The sequence below is a fragment of the Hoplias malabaricus genome, chromosome 12, assembly GCF_029633855.1.
Source record: "Hoplias malabaricus isolate fHopMal1 chromosome 12, fHopMal1.hap1, whole genome shotgun sequence".
NCBI lineage: Eukaryota > Metazoa > Chordata > Actinopteri > Characiformes > Erythrinidae > Hoplias > Hoplias malabaricus.
This window is the reverse complement of record NC_089811.1, coordinates 15,283,677-15,299,125: the sequence shown is the minus strand read 5'-3', so window position 1 is coordinate 15,299,125 and position 15,449 is coordinate 15,283,677. Positions and strand designations below refer to the sequence as shown.

Genomic DNA, 15,449 nt, shown 5'->3' with positions numbered 1-15,449 from the left:
AAAAAAAAGATAAGCAATTTCATTCAGTGAACCTGTCAGTGGTTTTAATGTTGTGGCTGATCCGAGTATAATCGTTTGTTATTATTTCTGTTTTGGAATATATAAAAATAGTTTCAATATAAAAATGATTGGGGAAACAAGTCTTTTTCATAATGTTCTCGAGCTAGGCTTGTATCCTTATGAAATAACACCGTAACGTATTCATAGCGTAATTAAATATGATTTTCAGTTATATTCTAAGCAAGCACTATTTGTATCTTATTCATATGAGACAGAAATTAGGCTGAAAAACGTTTAAGTACTGCTTATGAATAGGAAAAACGACCAACTCACCGGTCATGGTAAATCCTCCAACAAACAGTCCAATATCCCGTCCCCCCACCATGATCGACTCACTTTGAGCCGCACCTCCTTCTACTCCCGAGTTCTTGTTCTTCCATGCGGCCCATATCCCAACGAAAAGGATGAGCACGTAAAACAGGACAATGGCCAGCAGTCCTTCAAAGTGTAAAGCCATCTTTTGCGCGCGCTAAGCTCAGTGTGGGCAGCTGGAGATTTTCAGCGACTGGACGCTGTCGACAATGGAATGTCAGTTCACCTCATAATGTTTCAAAAGAAGGCGAAAAAAAACTGCAGATACAGTCAAATACATCAATGAAAATAAATAGAAAAGTGTATATATATATATATATATATATATATATATATATATATATATATATATAGAGAGAGAGAGAGAGAGAGAGAGAGAGAGATGTTGCTGTATATGTCGGCTCAACATTTCTAGAACAATATTAAGAAAATATGTTAAATGCAAATCAAGAAATAATGTTTCAAAATATATATCATATTTTAAATAACTTGACTACACATTTGGGGTGGGTATAGAAAGGTACATTAACAACAAATAATAAAAGCACTGGAATGGTTTACCGTTTAGAAATCGCACCTCGAACCTTGACAGAGACGGTAAGACTTGAAAAGTTGGCAGCCTTCGTAAGGCGCTCCAATTCGCCGACAACCAGAGAGCATTGTGTTGTTCACCACAAGTCTTGATATAGGCGGGGCTTGCCGGAATAGCGGTGCGTTTATGATTGATTTCCCCAGAAAAAAAGAGACGTCACTGGCTTTTTAACCCTTACAGCTTTCGAGCTGTTTTTGCCAATATGCTAGACACACGATCAATAAATCAACACTATTCGTGTTCAGTTAAAACTAAGAGTGTTGACAAGTTTACATTTTTACACCAATGGTGTTGATTTAACATTGGTGAATTTGCTGTGTATATACATTCTTAATAGACATGTACGTGTTTGCATTTTTTTTCATCACTTAATCAAATATCTACTACTTGTGGTATGGAAATTTTTACATTAATCACGGTCCAAATCATTTTTCCACAGGTTTAAATGAGAAATAACTAATGCAAATAATATTGTTGTATTACTGTCTGCTAATATTAATTCTTCTAAAAGTTGCATACCATATATGTTAATGTTATTTTATGTATATGTTAGAGTTAGAAACTGCCTAGAAGTCTCAAATAAGATCACAAATCACAACTGTTTACTAACATACCTTCAGGCATATATTTAGATTTTCAAAAATCCTTTTTCTATAAGGGTACCAGACTGAAAATTAACAATAGACAATAGATTGCAAAGGAGAATTTGCTCATTCCTTTTTAGGTTATTTTGTGCCAGCATATCCAAGCATGTTCAAGCCTAAGCATTTTGTTTGTTTGTTTGTTTGTTTTTTGTTTTGGTAGAGACCCTATCTTGCCTGACTCATCAGTCATTGCTGATGTCACAGTATAGTGTTTACTTGTTGTTGTTTGGTCTAACACATCCAGAAGATTGTCCGACCCTGCATTATTAGATTACATGTCCTCAGGTATATCATGCTAAAAGGATATTACTGATAACATAAGCTATAAAAAATGTATGTCTGATGTGATTCAATATTGCCATCTTTAAAACAGAATTATTGAGCCTTAGTGAGTTAGTTACATTAGTTTTTGCTCCAAAATCATTGGACATTTGTCTGAGAATAGATACAACCTGAGTGGGTACTGTCCTCATTGAAATAATTTTTGTTAAACACTATACAGAATTTCACCCTAAACAGGAGAAATCTTAAGTGGTTAAGATCAATGGATGAATGAATGAATGAATGAATTTTGTTCACACTAAGTCTAGCTTGTACTTTTGTTGCCACCCTATGTTGATCTTAATTTTTATTTAAGAAATGTATGTTGAAAATCTACAATCGAAAAGATATACTGAAGATGTGAACATCACTGCTTTCCATGCAGCAGACTAGGGTTCAATTCTATTATAAACTTTTATATTTTAACCATTGGCCAACTTTAAAGGAGCAATCTTTAAGATACTTACTGTACTTAGTCATAAAATGTCCAGGGTATGTTATCATTGATTAAGAAAACTGTCAAAGCTAAAACACTGGTGCCTCTCATAGCATTGCTGAAGCAATATTTTCTCTTTGAGAAGTGCCCAGTCCAGAGCGGAGCTCCTGCCTGTGATCCCGCCCTCTGTCCAATTAGAGTAAAGCTGACCACTTTTGGGTTGTCAGGCACAAAACGCAATCCATGACAAACTGCGTGCTGCTTCCATGGAAATGGGCAAACAAACTGCTTCAGCTGAGATTGCCTTAGATTCTAAACTACCTAAAATGCTTAACGACAAAAGGTGGAGATAAACTAAATATTTGCAATGCCTTTGGAAGATGGAGGTAGTGTAGAGACAAGAAGAACTTGAAGACTGATGCAGATTTGGCTACTTTTCTCCTTAACAGGTAAATACTGAGCTTCAGCTAAAGTATGCTGGACTTCACTAGTTAATCTATCATAGCCACTGGTAAGGATTATTAATTAATCACAACGTTCAAGTATCTGCATTGATACTCTGTGGTCCATGTGCACTTAATTTATCAAGGAAGTACATTTTATGGCAGATAAAATGTCCTACAGAAAGAGCTAGTTTCACTCTATATTGACTCATTTTACAAATCATTTTACCCTATACATTGAATGATTTAAGATGTCCATACATGGTAACGTTACACATGCCCATCCCTAATAACAGAAGCCATATACCCATCTTAGAAGAGTTTATTAAGGGTTTTGATTTATTTTGTTTTTTTGTTTTTTAAATCAATGGACATGCTCAAATTCCTTTTGCATATAACCAACCTATTTACACAGTAATTTGTTCAGCATCTGACAGACTCCTAGATCATTGTACTATAAATGTATGAGTAGACAAGTGTCTAATGTCTATATTAACAGTAATTACGTTGCACATCACAAATAATTTTTATAATATACTGTATATTAGTGGTTCTCAAACCATGGTATGCGTACCACTACTGGTACGTGAAGCAGCAAGAGGTGGTACGCCAAATGACCTAAAAAATGTACTACGTCATTAAGGAATTTATTCATAACTGAAAACCTAAAATTTTATGTGTAAATTATATATTATTTCTCGTTTTCATAATAATGCCCCAATGAAATTAATTTGTGTTGTAGAAAAATACAACGTGCTACGCATGTACTGTAGTTCATTAAATCTGTAAGGGAAAGGCGGGACAGCATTTCTCGCTTTTTTTCCAGGGAAGGAACGCGATTCCCCAGTTTTTTGAGAAGTCTGTACAAAGAAAGCCCAGTTTCGGTTGCTTATTGGATGTAAGCAAAGACTAGAGACAGACGCGAGCAATGGATTTGATTATAACAAGGTCAAAGCAAAAACGAGAAAAACAAGCCGAGACCTAGCAAAGAAATACTACAAAGCCCAGAAGGACTAAATCCAGAGGCAAAAATAGAGAAAAATTAAGCGAGAATTCTGTACATGTGACGTCAATATAGAAGAAAACATTCCGCTGATGGTAGAGGTGGGCGAATCGATCCAAATATTTATAATATCGATACCAACGCTGATATTGATATTGAGCAATACTTGTGTAAAAAGATCGATACTCAAGCTTTTTTTTCTCTCCCGCACGCAGTGACTGCTGCGCATGCGGATTCATGAAAGCCTACTCTCTGTCTTTCTGTGACACAGCGGAGAGCAGCACACCCCTCCCCTCCCCCCGCCCTGTACTGGCCCTGTATTTACTTGGAATCGAATCGATACCAAAATTCCCGGTATCACCCACCTCTGGCTGATGGTAAACGTGGCAGTTCTTCGAATAATTACAGCCCTAAAACAAGATTTATCACAGTGCCGCCTACTGCTACTAGTGCAGAGAGCCGCTGATAACACCTGCCCCCGGCCGCGGTGTTTTCACCTGTAGCCTATTAAAACACCTAATATATTATATTGACCTATTCACATTTTTATTTCTTTCAAAACCTTTATTACCCATGATGTATATTTAAACCTAAGACCTTAAGTGCAGCACTAAGAGATGTTCACTGTTGTGTATGTTTAGACGTAGGCTCTGTGTATGTGCTCCAAAGAGGGTAATGTTTAGGATAAGCTGTCAGTGAGGATAGGAGACTATACATTTTCCTCTCCCTCAGTCCCTTGAAAGTGCAAATGTAGACCAAATTCCATAATACTATATTTGGAAAGGTAAAGAACCATATAGATGGGAGTGCAAGCCAGGAGAGGAGAGAGGGAGAGAGGCGAGCGCGCTGAATCAGACACCTCTCTCACAGGATCCTTAAGAACCCGTAAGACACTGTTTCTGTAAAATAAAGATGTATTTACACCTTTAACCGTGTCTGTGGAGCAAGCGCAAATCAGGAGAGACACTGATATTTAACGACCCATTTTTAATGGTATTTATTTTAGCTAAATAAAACACAGACTTGAGGCTTGAGCCTTTGTATGACATCAGTTGATGCCTTGATATATATTATCGTTTTTTTTTTTTTTTTTTGCCATGTTTTCTTAACAAATTAGTCCAAAATACAGTAACTACATTTTGGTCTTAAAACTGCAAATATTCTCCATGCTGTGCCAGAAAGAATAATGATTCCCACTGGAGTAATTAGAGATGCAAATCCATCGTCATATTGACTTATTTGTAAAAAGATTGTTGCACTGCAATGAGTTGTATACTGATCGGTTCTGTACATGGTATAATACTATACATGGTGGGTCATTTATATTGAAACACCTTAATAAAATGGGAATGGTTGGTGATATTAACTTCCTGTTTGTGGCACATTAGTATATCAAGATGGGTGGTGACCATGGTGGCCATTTTGAAGTCGGCTATTTTGGATCCAACTTTTGTTTTTTCAATGGGAAGAGGGTCATGTGACACATCAAACTTTATTCTTTCATGAGTTATTTACAAGTTTCTGACCACATATAAAATGTGTTCCAAGTGCTGCCCATTGTGTTGGATTGTCAATGCAACCCTCTTCTCCCACTCTTCACACACTGATAGCAACACCGCAGGAGAAATGCTAAAACCAAGCACACCATTGTTTTTACTGTGAAATTCTGTGAAAACTGTGAAAAGTTTGATGTGTCACATGACCCTCTTCCCATTGAAAAAACAAAAGTTGGATCCAAAATGTCCGACTTCAAAATAGCCACCATGGTCACTACCCATCTTGAAAAGTTTCCTCCCTCCCATATACTAATGTGCCACAAACAGGAAGTTAAACATCAACCATTCCCATTTTATTAAGATGTATCCATATAAATGGCCCACCCTGTAGTTTTAATTTGTATGATGTATCAGAACTATAAAATCACAACCATTTTAAAACAAATTTGTAGCTTTGTAGTTTTATTTTAAGTTTGTACTTTTTTTAGGTTTATTATAAATTTACAAATGAAAATTGAAGACCTCGATGCCGCCAGTGGTAGGGTATTTACTTTTTAAAAGTGAGAGACAAAAACCAGTGTAACCCCTGAGGATCAGCTCTGGCTCCCTGGGAAAAAGCTGAACTGCCAGTGCCTGGAGATCCACCTAACTTGTCTGATACATGAGTATCTAGTTAAACAAATCACAGATGCAACCACATGTGATACAATCACATTTTTGTAGCTCGTTTTGTGCTTGGTTGTGTAAGTTTAGTTCTCTACCCTCACTGGTTCGGTTTTCCTCAATCTGGCAACACGAGCTTCTAGTCTTGGGGGGAGGGGGAGGGTGCACAGAACTCTCTTCAGTGTTTTGAATGGAAAGTGTAATACACAATTTAAACGCTTGCTGTCAGAATTAAAGATTGGTCCTTTAAAAAAGTATATTTTAATTTAATAATAATTCATTATAACTGACTCCGCTACATACCTATTATGAAAATAAAAAATATATAAATATGCAAGTTTACAAACCATTCTTTTCCAAACCCTGTCCGTTGAGAGACTGATCAAATGAGAGATAAAAAAAAAAAACCTAGCAAAAAATTTTATTGAGCTTTTAATTTGTCAAATGTTACATTCCATTTTTTGAGGGATAATGTAATTCTGATCTATAAAGAAATGTGCAGCTACAGGAAGGAAATGGCCATTAAAAACACTTTTGTTATCAGTCATTTCAAAAATATGTCATGAAAGTGATCGATTTGTTGTTGGTTTATTTGTTGTTTTTTGTTCAGCACTCTCATGTGGTGAGGAATTGAAAACTCAAATCGCCAGTGTACACTACACAGAACCGGGGCTTGCCATGGATAAAAAGATTCAATTCAGAATCTCAGAAACATCCAGCCCACTGGGTGTCAGTGTAATTGTTTCATAATATGAAGAAAAATCAGTGGAGAAAATGATTGATTGCTTTTAAACTACTCATTGAGAGTATTGAAAATATAAAATATTGTGGCAGTTTGTTGAAAGAAGGCAAGGAAAACCTGGAGATTTATATCTAAAAGCTCTTTATTAAAAGACAAACAGAACACTCTAGTGTTATCCTCTACTGAACAGTCTCTTAACGAAGTGGGGGAATGCATCATGTAAGCTGTTCCCCACAGCTCCACACTTAAAACCCCAATGACATGAAGGGACCAGGGCTGATGCCACACAGCCCTCCTCCAGGAGGATTTCAGATGGAGTGAAGCAAAGTGGAAGTGTAATCAATCAAAATTGTAAATTCTTTTTGGAAATCATGGAAGCTACGTACTCTGGACTAAAGAAAAGAGAGGGACCATTCAGCTTGTTATAAGCACACCCTTCAATAGCCAGCATCTGTGATGTATTGGTGTGTATTGCTGTATATGGCATGGGTGACTTTCATATATGAGGACACTGTTAATGCTGAATGATATACACAGGTTTTGGCAAAACTGTTGCCATTCAGACATCTATGTGTAATGTTTTGCACATCACTGCATTATGTTTCAATGTCTATTTTGTCCAGTGCCCCAACTATTTTTGGAAACTGGGTTTGTATACTTACAGGTTACATAGCCTGCATTTTTTTTTCTTAGAGGCAATTATTTAAACTCATATTGCGTTCTGTTAATGAGATGATTGCTTGTATTCCCTGTCTTTTCTTTATAATGATAGATGACTAGTAATTAATGGCTTCATATATAAATACCCCATTGCAACAGCATGTTACGACTAACTAATTACAATACTTATATTTACTACTATATATATACACATTATACTATATAATTCTATACATTTTTCTTATTAATCACTCAAGTAAACATTGAAACGTTAATGATAATATATTATACATCCAAAACATTTAATGCTGTGAAAATCTGGTTTTAAAACATTAAATGTCTCCTTGACTGCTCTTTGGCTTGTCAACCAGACATTAACCTCAATATACTTTTAATTAACCACCACTTTTAAGGACCCATCATTTAAATAAATAGCTCTGAGGAATTGAGGAAATGACAACTGTGTTTTTATAAGGAGCTTTACAGAATTCCATATCTAAATCCCAAGTAAGCTTACTGAAGCAACAGTATCAAGGGAAAACTCAAAAACTGAAGAAACCTTGAGAAGAATGAAGACTCAAAACAGGGCCCCATCCTCCCCTGCTTGACACAAGAGCAAATCAGGCTAGATCTGTATAACCATAGAATTATTGAGATAAAATGAGTATACAGTAGTCTATAAAACAGTGTTTTGAGTATGTTGAGAGCTGTGTTAAAAAAGTACAGTGAGGCAGGAAAACGATGACCAGTTCTATTTAGAGTAAAATCTCAGTAAGTCTGTGGGCATAAATGTGAGACACTCCATGGGAAGATGGGGAGATGGCTCCATGGGAATTGAGAAGGCATCCTTTCCTGCATTCTTACATAAACATGAGTAAAGCAGGCAAATACAAGAAACAAGGAGGAAGCATTAAAAAAATTAGATACACCTACTATTCTATTGTGTTTTCATCTACATTTCTTAAGGAGCTGTTGGTCTTATCTGTGTTGGTATTAACATTTCTGCAATAAACAAGCAAAAGCAAAAAGCGGACAAGAGTGCCTTGGTTTATTCTCCATTTCATAGCCTCTGTCCATCTTCTCTGACAACTCCTTCAGACATCATCTCTGCTAATATTCCCAGAATCATGGTCTGTTCTATGGGAAGTGTGAGCTTGATGACCTGGGGCATTCAGGGCTAGTGACTTTTGGGGAGGATAATTTTTCATGTCACAACAAGTTACACACAGTACCACACCACCAAAAATGCTAAAGATGGCAGAGGCAAAGCCAATGTACACACAGAGGCCAGCTTCATACTTCATGCCATTGGTGGAGAAGGGGTCATAGGTGTTGTTTATTATAACAGTTGTGGTCCAGGACATGGTGATTAGACACAAAAGGCCAGACATTATAAAACATGCTCCTCCAATCACAGCAAGAACATGCTTGGCCGGGGATTGGTGGAAGAATTTAGTGCACTTCATCCCGGGAGCAGAGATAATGGAAGCCATGGTAGAGGTGGCTGCGGAGAGCACCATAAATGCTCGTGCCACCTGCAAATCTTGGGGCAAAGAAAGCATTGACCGATGGACCTCACATTGGTAGATGCCAGTTGTAAGGGTAACACACTCCATCCATAGACCCTTCATGTAGGACATGGCTGTGATGAGGTTGGAAGTGAAGTAGGCTGTATGGTGCCAATGAGGCAGTGCCATGGCAACCAGTGTCCCTATCAACCCCAGAAGAGCTAAGAAATATGCCAAGAGTTGAGTAGTCATGCTAGATTCTGCCATGTAAATGTTTATGGAGCAATACTAAAATTGTCCAGTTTGAAATAGAATCCCCTTTACAGTTCCTTTTTAGTCAGGAGTGCTCATCATTAGCATGACTAATGAGACATGCTTGATTTGTTTGCATCCTCTTGTGAGTATGAACAGCTTTCTTGTTATATCAGCACAAACCCTATGAAGCAAAGAGAAAAAAGACAAAACATACTTTAAATGTTTTTCTTTTCTTTTTTATGTAACATTAGTGCAAAAACGAAACCTGCAAGAGATTTGATACATCATCATCATCTTTATCTTTTCCGCTTGTCCATTTCAGGGTCGCGGTGAGATTAGATACAGTAGATTTATATTGCCCCATACTATATATCTCCCCAGTATTTCATCCCTGTCATCACTGAACTATTTAATTTCCTATATTGCATATCATCATTTTCCAAAGGAAAACATGTATCTCTATTTATGTGGGTTTTTAGTTTACTACATCATTTGAACACAGCAGCTATCCTTCACATTGCGTGAACATTTCATGATGAATGGACCAATAGAAATGCTTCAAAATTAATTTAAATAAAATCTTTTTTACATTAACTTCCACAGAAAATTAAGAAGGTGTTTTCTTCTCTTGTAAAGTTACTATTTTGGAGATAACTGTTTTTCTTTGGACAGTGAAGATATGCTCAATAAATGCTGAGACAATAAATCATGTGTTGACTGGTCAAAGCACTAGAGTATGCGTCTGAGATTTGTTCTCACAGAATGAATTTTTGTATAATTTACTTGGGGTCTTATTTACAAACCATATATACTACATGTATTGGTGAAAAACTCCAAAGTTCAGAATAACAACAATAGTAAAAAATAATACATTGTGCATTTCATGTAAAAAACATTGGAGCACACCAGAGTAAAGCATAAGGTACTGTTATCTTGTTGCAATAGTTCGGTATTGCATTCTGGACATCAACAGTAATGCTTTGAAAAAGAATAAAATATATACCGTACAATAAAAACAAGAGGTGTCATTGGACTTTATGACATTGTACATTATGAGTTTTTTCTGTGCTAATAACGCCACCTTGTGGGGGAAATATTGAAATAAAGTAATGTGTAAAATTAAAAAAAAATTTAATTGACAGAGTGGGGCTCCAGGTAGTCATAGCTCACAAAGTGGGTGCAGTGAATATTTATTTATTGGACATCAAATCTGTCAACGTTGTGACGGTCCCCCAGCAGATAAAGGAGGAGGGGAATATTTCAGAAGTGTATTTATTTCAACATTACCACTCTAGTGAATATTAAATATTGTACCAATGACGTAGATTTGCTCTTAACATATGGGGACCTATGAATCATTGAAAAAAAGAAACATTGCTTGTTTCTTTTTTTTTCATTTCCTTTGCTCAGTGATAAAATAATGTAAGAGAACGGACATTTGGCAGTTTGTTGTGCAGTTAATTTTCAAACCATGTTATTCATAGCTACAGACGATTTTAGCCTGCTGTTATTATGATGGACTCATTTCATTAGCAAACTAGACTTTAAGTGAATTACATGTTTCTTTGAAAAACAGCTCCGTATGTCCACCTTCTTTTTTGCTGCCATCTTCACTCGCTTTTGACACCCGTGTGTCACCCAATGCACCGGAGTCTTGCACAGTAATACTCGCTTATGACTGGAAAGTTTCCTTCCAGTTTTGGCGCGCTGCTAACAACCAAACTAGAGACTCACGTGACAGCAGGAAAAGGCACAGCCAATCACACTGGCCTTATGTGTTACGCGGAGGTAGGACTTGAGTAGAGAACGTGATTTAACCCTTTCTGCACCTATAGGTTCCCTGTGGGCACAGGTCAGTTGGAAAAGAGTCATCGTTCCCTGACATCAGGTGACGGTCGAAATATAATTGAATTTTGAAGTTTTTTTGGACATATTTTTCCTGAAGTCTTATGTCCGAAAGGTAGTTGTTTAACAAGTCATTTTTGACGTCTTATTTATTTAATTTTAATAACATGTTTATTTAAATCCATACTCTGGTCATAATTTGTACTATGTATTTAATGTTTCACACCAGAAGTCTGTATTTAGAAGATCACATGAAAACATAAAGAATGTCAAATATATAAGATCTAAAAAAAATAAGTTTAAAAATACATAGGTGATACGTAGTCACTATCATAGCAAATATGTGAAAGTGCAGCACCAATACACAAATATACACAGTGTGAAATTAAATCAGAATATTACTGTATTTATTACATGAAAACTTTTACAAATATATTTCAAATAACTTTATCGCACAGTTATCGCTACATCATGATGCGAATCAGATTTGCTTATTAGTGGTTTTAATGTTATGGTTGATCTGTTTATAACGTACTAAATAAATAAACGCTCTTTATTTCTCACTCCTTTACACACACATAACGTTACACAGAATATTCCTCCTATGCCTTCCTCCTCCACCGAGTCTCTCCGGGGTAAACCACGAGTTCCCTTGAAAACATAATTGCAGTATTTTACTCACCAGCCGTTATATAATATTGTAAGTTTATTATATATTATACATTTTGTTCTTACCGGAGAAACTAAACGAAGTCTCCGAGCACTGCCTCCCTAACCAGCCTCTGAAGTAAATTGAACGGTTTAGAACTCTCCTTTGTTTTTATTTGAACGGCTGTTAGACGCTGATCTCCAAATCATTTCCCACCGCAGCTGTGGCCATGTATGATTTACAGAGCAGGAGATCTGTCGCCTAGTTTTTAAGTGGGGCACTTGAGGAGTTTAATACGAATGGCAAACATTGAATAAAATAGTGATAGCAAAGGCTTGAAATGTTTAGAAATATGCTAATGGAAATGCTGTAGATAAGAACTGGATCCTTCAAGCAAAATAACAGTTGCAACCCCAACCAAAATTTTAATTTAAAAAGTCTACAAATTCAAGTCGCATTTGAACGTTATGTCGACGTCATATACACAACCAAAATCTCGCATAAATTCTTAATGTTGAAAAGAAAAGTGAGTGTCTTCGGGTTATGTGACGTCACGACCAGAATCCAACCAAAAAAACGTTTTTTCAATGGCATTCCCACTCACTGTGTACAGATATAAACAAAATGCAGGTTTTAAGTAATTATGATTTAAACCATCCCAGTAAACATTTAGCCGTTGATTCAACGTTGAAATAACGTAATGACAGCCGTCTAATCAACGTTCTCTTAAGGTTGAAAATGAAAGTTGAAAAGACGTCCAAACACAGACATTGAAAAGACGACTATTAGACGTATTTTGGACGTCCATTGACGTTATCGATTGGTCACCAGTTAACTAACTTATTAAGATGGAATTTGGACGTCCATTGACCTTTAAAATATGTCCTTGACGGACAGACTACTATTATACCTATTTTGAACGTCCAGGGACGTTCCTTGTTTACTGGGATATTATTCCAGCCATTTACTTATTTATTACTTTTACTTTTTCTGTCGGGATTTCGCCACGCAAATCAAGAAAATAAATTTCAAGATCATTTTCCATCCCTCATTTGTTTCATTCACTCACGTTCATTTTCACACGTGCCTAACCCATAGTGTCATTAGCTCAAAAGCCACCAGAATTAATGAACTCCATCACTCGTTGCTCAATTTCACTCCCATTTTCAACTACTTGGAACACACCTGGAACCACTGAGTAAACAACAATTAAAGCAGCAACTTGGCAATTACCTAGCAACACCTTAGCAACCGCTAATGTGCTGTGTAATTATCTATATACATTTTTTATTAAATTATTAATGCATTACTTTAAATAAGAAGGATATATATTTTGGACTCACATGAATGATTTCCCGTACTGAAATATCTGTCATGTTTGTGTGAAAAAAAAATGTTTCAGCTGAAAGTGGTCTGGTAAAATCAGCTTTGTTTGTAACAGATGAGAAAATTTATTTTGATCTGATAGATTTTAATTTGGTTTTTGTAAATAAACCCAACATGTATTCAGGATTGGATGCAACTTGGTCACTAAAAATTATAAGCAAATATAGTGATTATATTTATCAAGATATAATAGTCATTTCTATTCCTGAGTTGTATATCAGAAATGGATAGACAAAATATTTACACATTGCATAAAATAATAACAATCCTGTGCTTCCTAAATCAAATTTTAAACACACTTAAAATACTGATTTATTCTAAAAAATGTAAAGTGTAAAAAAATGTTTTGTTTTTTTTTAATTATTTGGTGTCTTTAATAAAATGTATATGAATGGGATCCAGAGGGATTGTAGGGGGTGATATAGTTTTAAATTATTTTAATCTATAATTCAAGCAATTGATGAAAAATCCTTAATGCCTATAAGTATTTTGAAATGCTCACTTCCCTTTCAAGTGGTTAAATGAAGCGGACTCTGCCCAGGAGGTCTGGCAATTATAGACTGCTTTTAAATAAACAAACTTCAAATGTTCAGCTGATGTACAGAGAGGGGAATTAAAAATAGAAAATCCAACATCAATTCTGAAATATCTGGTTCAGTCATTTTCAGTGTAAAAAATATTAAGAAAAACTTAATGAACTTCAGGGGCACAGTTTTATTTTCAAGTAATTTCTGTACAAAGTGTATCCAGAGCAGTTTCTGTAAGTGGGATTATTGTATTATTTATTGTAGTATCTGATTTTTTGCTGATTATAGATATGAATCCTAAATAAAAGTTAGTGTGAAATACAAAATCAAGATCCAGGACCTACTTTTCAGGTTTTATCCAACTACTTTGCATTTAATTTGTCTGATATTTTTTGAAAAACTGTCCACTGCAGCAGATGATAAATTGGGCTCTTAGACATAGGTTTATTACCCAGACAATAAGGATGTTACGTGCCTTTGCAAGTTGTTTTGCCATGTTGAAGCTGGAGTTTGCTTTGGACATTTATGTTAAATCTTCACACTGTGAACGACTTTAAGCGTTAGAATGAGAGTCAGGAAACAAATATCCTATTGTGTCCAGCTGGGAGGAGGGCAGCACAAGAGTGGAAAAAGAGAAAGCCTTGTGTTAAAGGCATTGTGCAAAATGTAGATTAGAAATAGCTCTAATGCTTCCTCAAATTCCTCGGCAACTGAATATTTCTTCAATGACTTAAACCATGTTAGCACTTAAATGAGATAAAATATGGGAACAACATGTGGACCAAATAGTCTGTGTGAAAATATATGAATCACAGCCTCTTACCTATTGTGCAGATTTTGGTCAACAAGGGTGGAGTAAGAACTGTGTCCTGTTCACAATATGGTCCCTTCTCCAGCTGTGGTCAGTGCTGAATGATTTCTTTCTGGCATTTCGGATGAACAGGTTATTGTATTGTCAGATGCTTGTTAGTACATCACTCACAGGCATTTCCTGAGCTGTCAGGCACATGAAATACATCAACACCACAATGGCTCAAAAAAAGGCCCTGGAAACACAGGCTTATCAATGCACCTTTATTTTCACTGACAAGCAGCAAACATTTCTGTACTGCTGGCTTATTCCAGGCTTCTGGTTTTGACATAGTCTAGCCATTAGAGGCATATGCTTACAATGGATGTCTGGTTAATATATAATATAATAAAATTGTCTGTATTGCAAATGTCTTAATATAGTACAGTCTCCCCCAAATGTTTTTCTTTTAATTACTTTGTTATATCTTATGTGTCCTTCACATTTTTAAAAAATATAAACATCATTTTAAAACAACATATACATTTGGAATAATTTTGTTAGCAAACAAAAGCATGAAACCACTCATATTCACAGTAATTTACTGGAAATTTTTACAGTGCATTTCTAAACAAATGATGTCACACTTTGACACTTTGACTTTGCTCATGATTTTGTTTGTTTAATTATGTGCTTTCTAGTCACATCCATATGGAGAGAGATTAGTCTCAAAATACTTTACAAACGCATAAATGCTAATCCACAAATTAAACAAAAATACAGTACAGTACAAATACAGTTACATTCATAAAAACATGTTTTTGGTTTTAACAGATATACCATAATTTTATGCGAAAATAAATACATTTGTTTAAATTTACATTTTTGGATTTTTAGACTTTCCTTTCTCATTTCACCTGATCCAAATACAATTGCAGCCTCATCCACAGTTGTGGCCAGCAGGCGAACAAACCACCACTATTTTGAGACTAATCTCTCACCATTTATCCCTGCATCTTATTAAGTGATTGAAGATATCCCTGTTTGTCTGGGTATTTAAGCTTTGTTCTTTAGCCCTTGTGTGTTTCGTCAATATATGTTTGATTTTGTTCCAAAT

At 35.8% G+C, this 15,449-nt stretch overlaps 2 protein-coding genes across 7 annotated transcripts in view; both read right to left on the bottom strand.

Moving 5' to 3' along the window:
- Positions 1–517, bottom strand: part of LOC136664221 (high-affinity choline transporter 1) — a 67,085-nt gene extending 66,568 nt beyond the window's left edge. The window contains exon 1 of the mRNA XM_066641322.1: positions 334–517. Coding sequence (XP_066497419.1) covers positions 334–517 — 184 coding nt within the window. The remainder of the gene's footprint in view (positions 1–333) is intronic.
- A 6,378-nt stretch (positions 518–6,895) lies between these two features.
- On the bottom strand, positions 6,896–15,202 carry LOC136710584 (claudin-14-like). 6 transcript variants are annotated; one of them, XM_066686232.1, is made up of 2 exons: positions 14,366–15,198; positions 6,896–9,316 (listed from the first exon to the last, which is right to left on the bottom strand). In XM_066686232.1, exon 2 carries the CDS (start codon positions 9,145–9,147, stop codon positions 8,467–8,469), a length of 681 nt encoding a protein of 226 aa, XP_066542329.1. In that variant the 5' UTR covers positions 9,148–9,316; positions 14,366–15,198; the 3' UTR covers positions 6,896–8,466. The 6 variants fall into 6 exon arrangements, 4 of the variants coding, with proteins under 4 accessions (XP_066542329.1, XP_066542328.1, XP_066542327.1 ...); XM_066686231.1 differs by lacking the exon at positions 14,366–15,198 and adding an exon at positions 12,699–12,816; XM_066686230.1 differs by lacking the exon at positions 14,366–15,198 and adding an exon at positions 11,716–11,788.
- Between the last annotated feature and the right edge of the window lie 247 nt (positions 15,203–15,449).

Excerpts from the sequence above, each read along its gene's own strand:
- LOC136710584 (XM_066686232.1), bottom strand. The coding sequence starts at position 9,147 with ATGGCAGAATCTAGCATGACTACTCAACTCTTGGCATATTTCTTAGCT.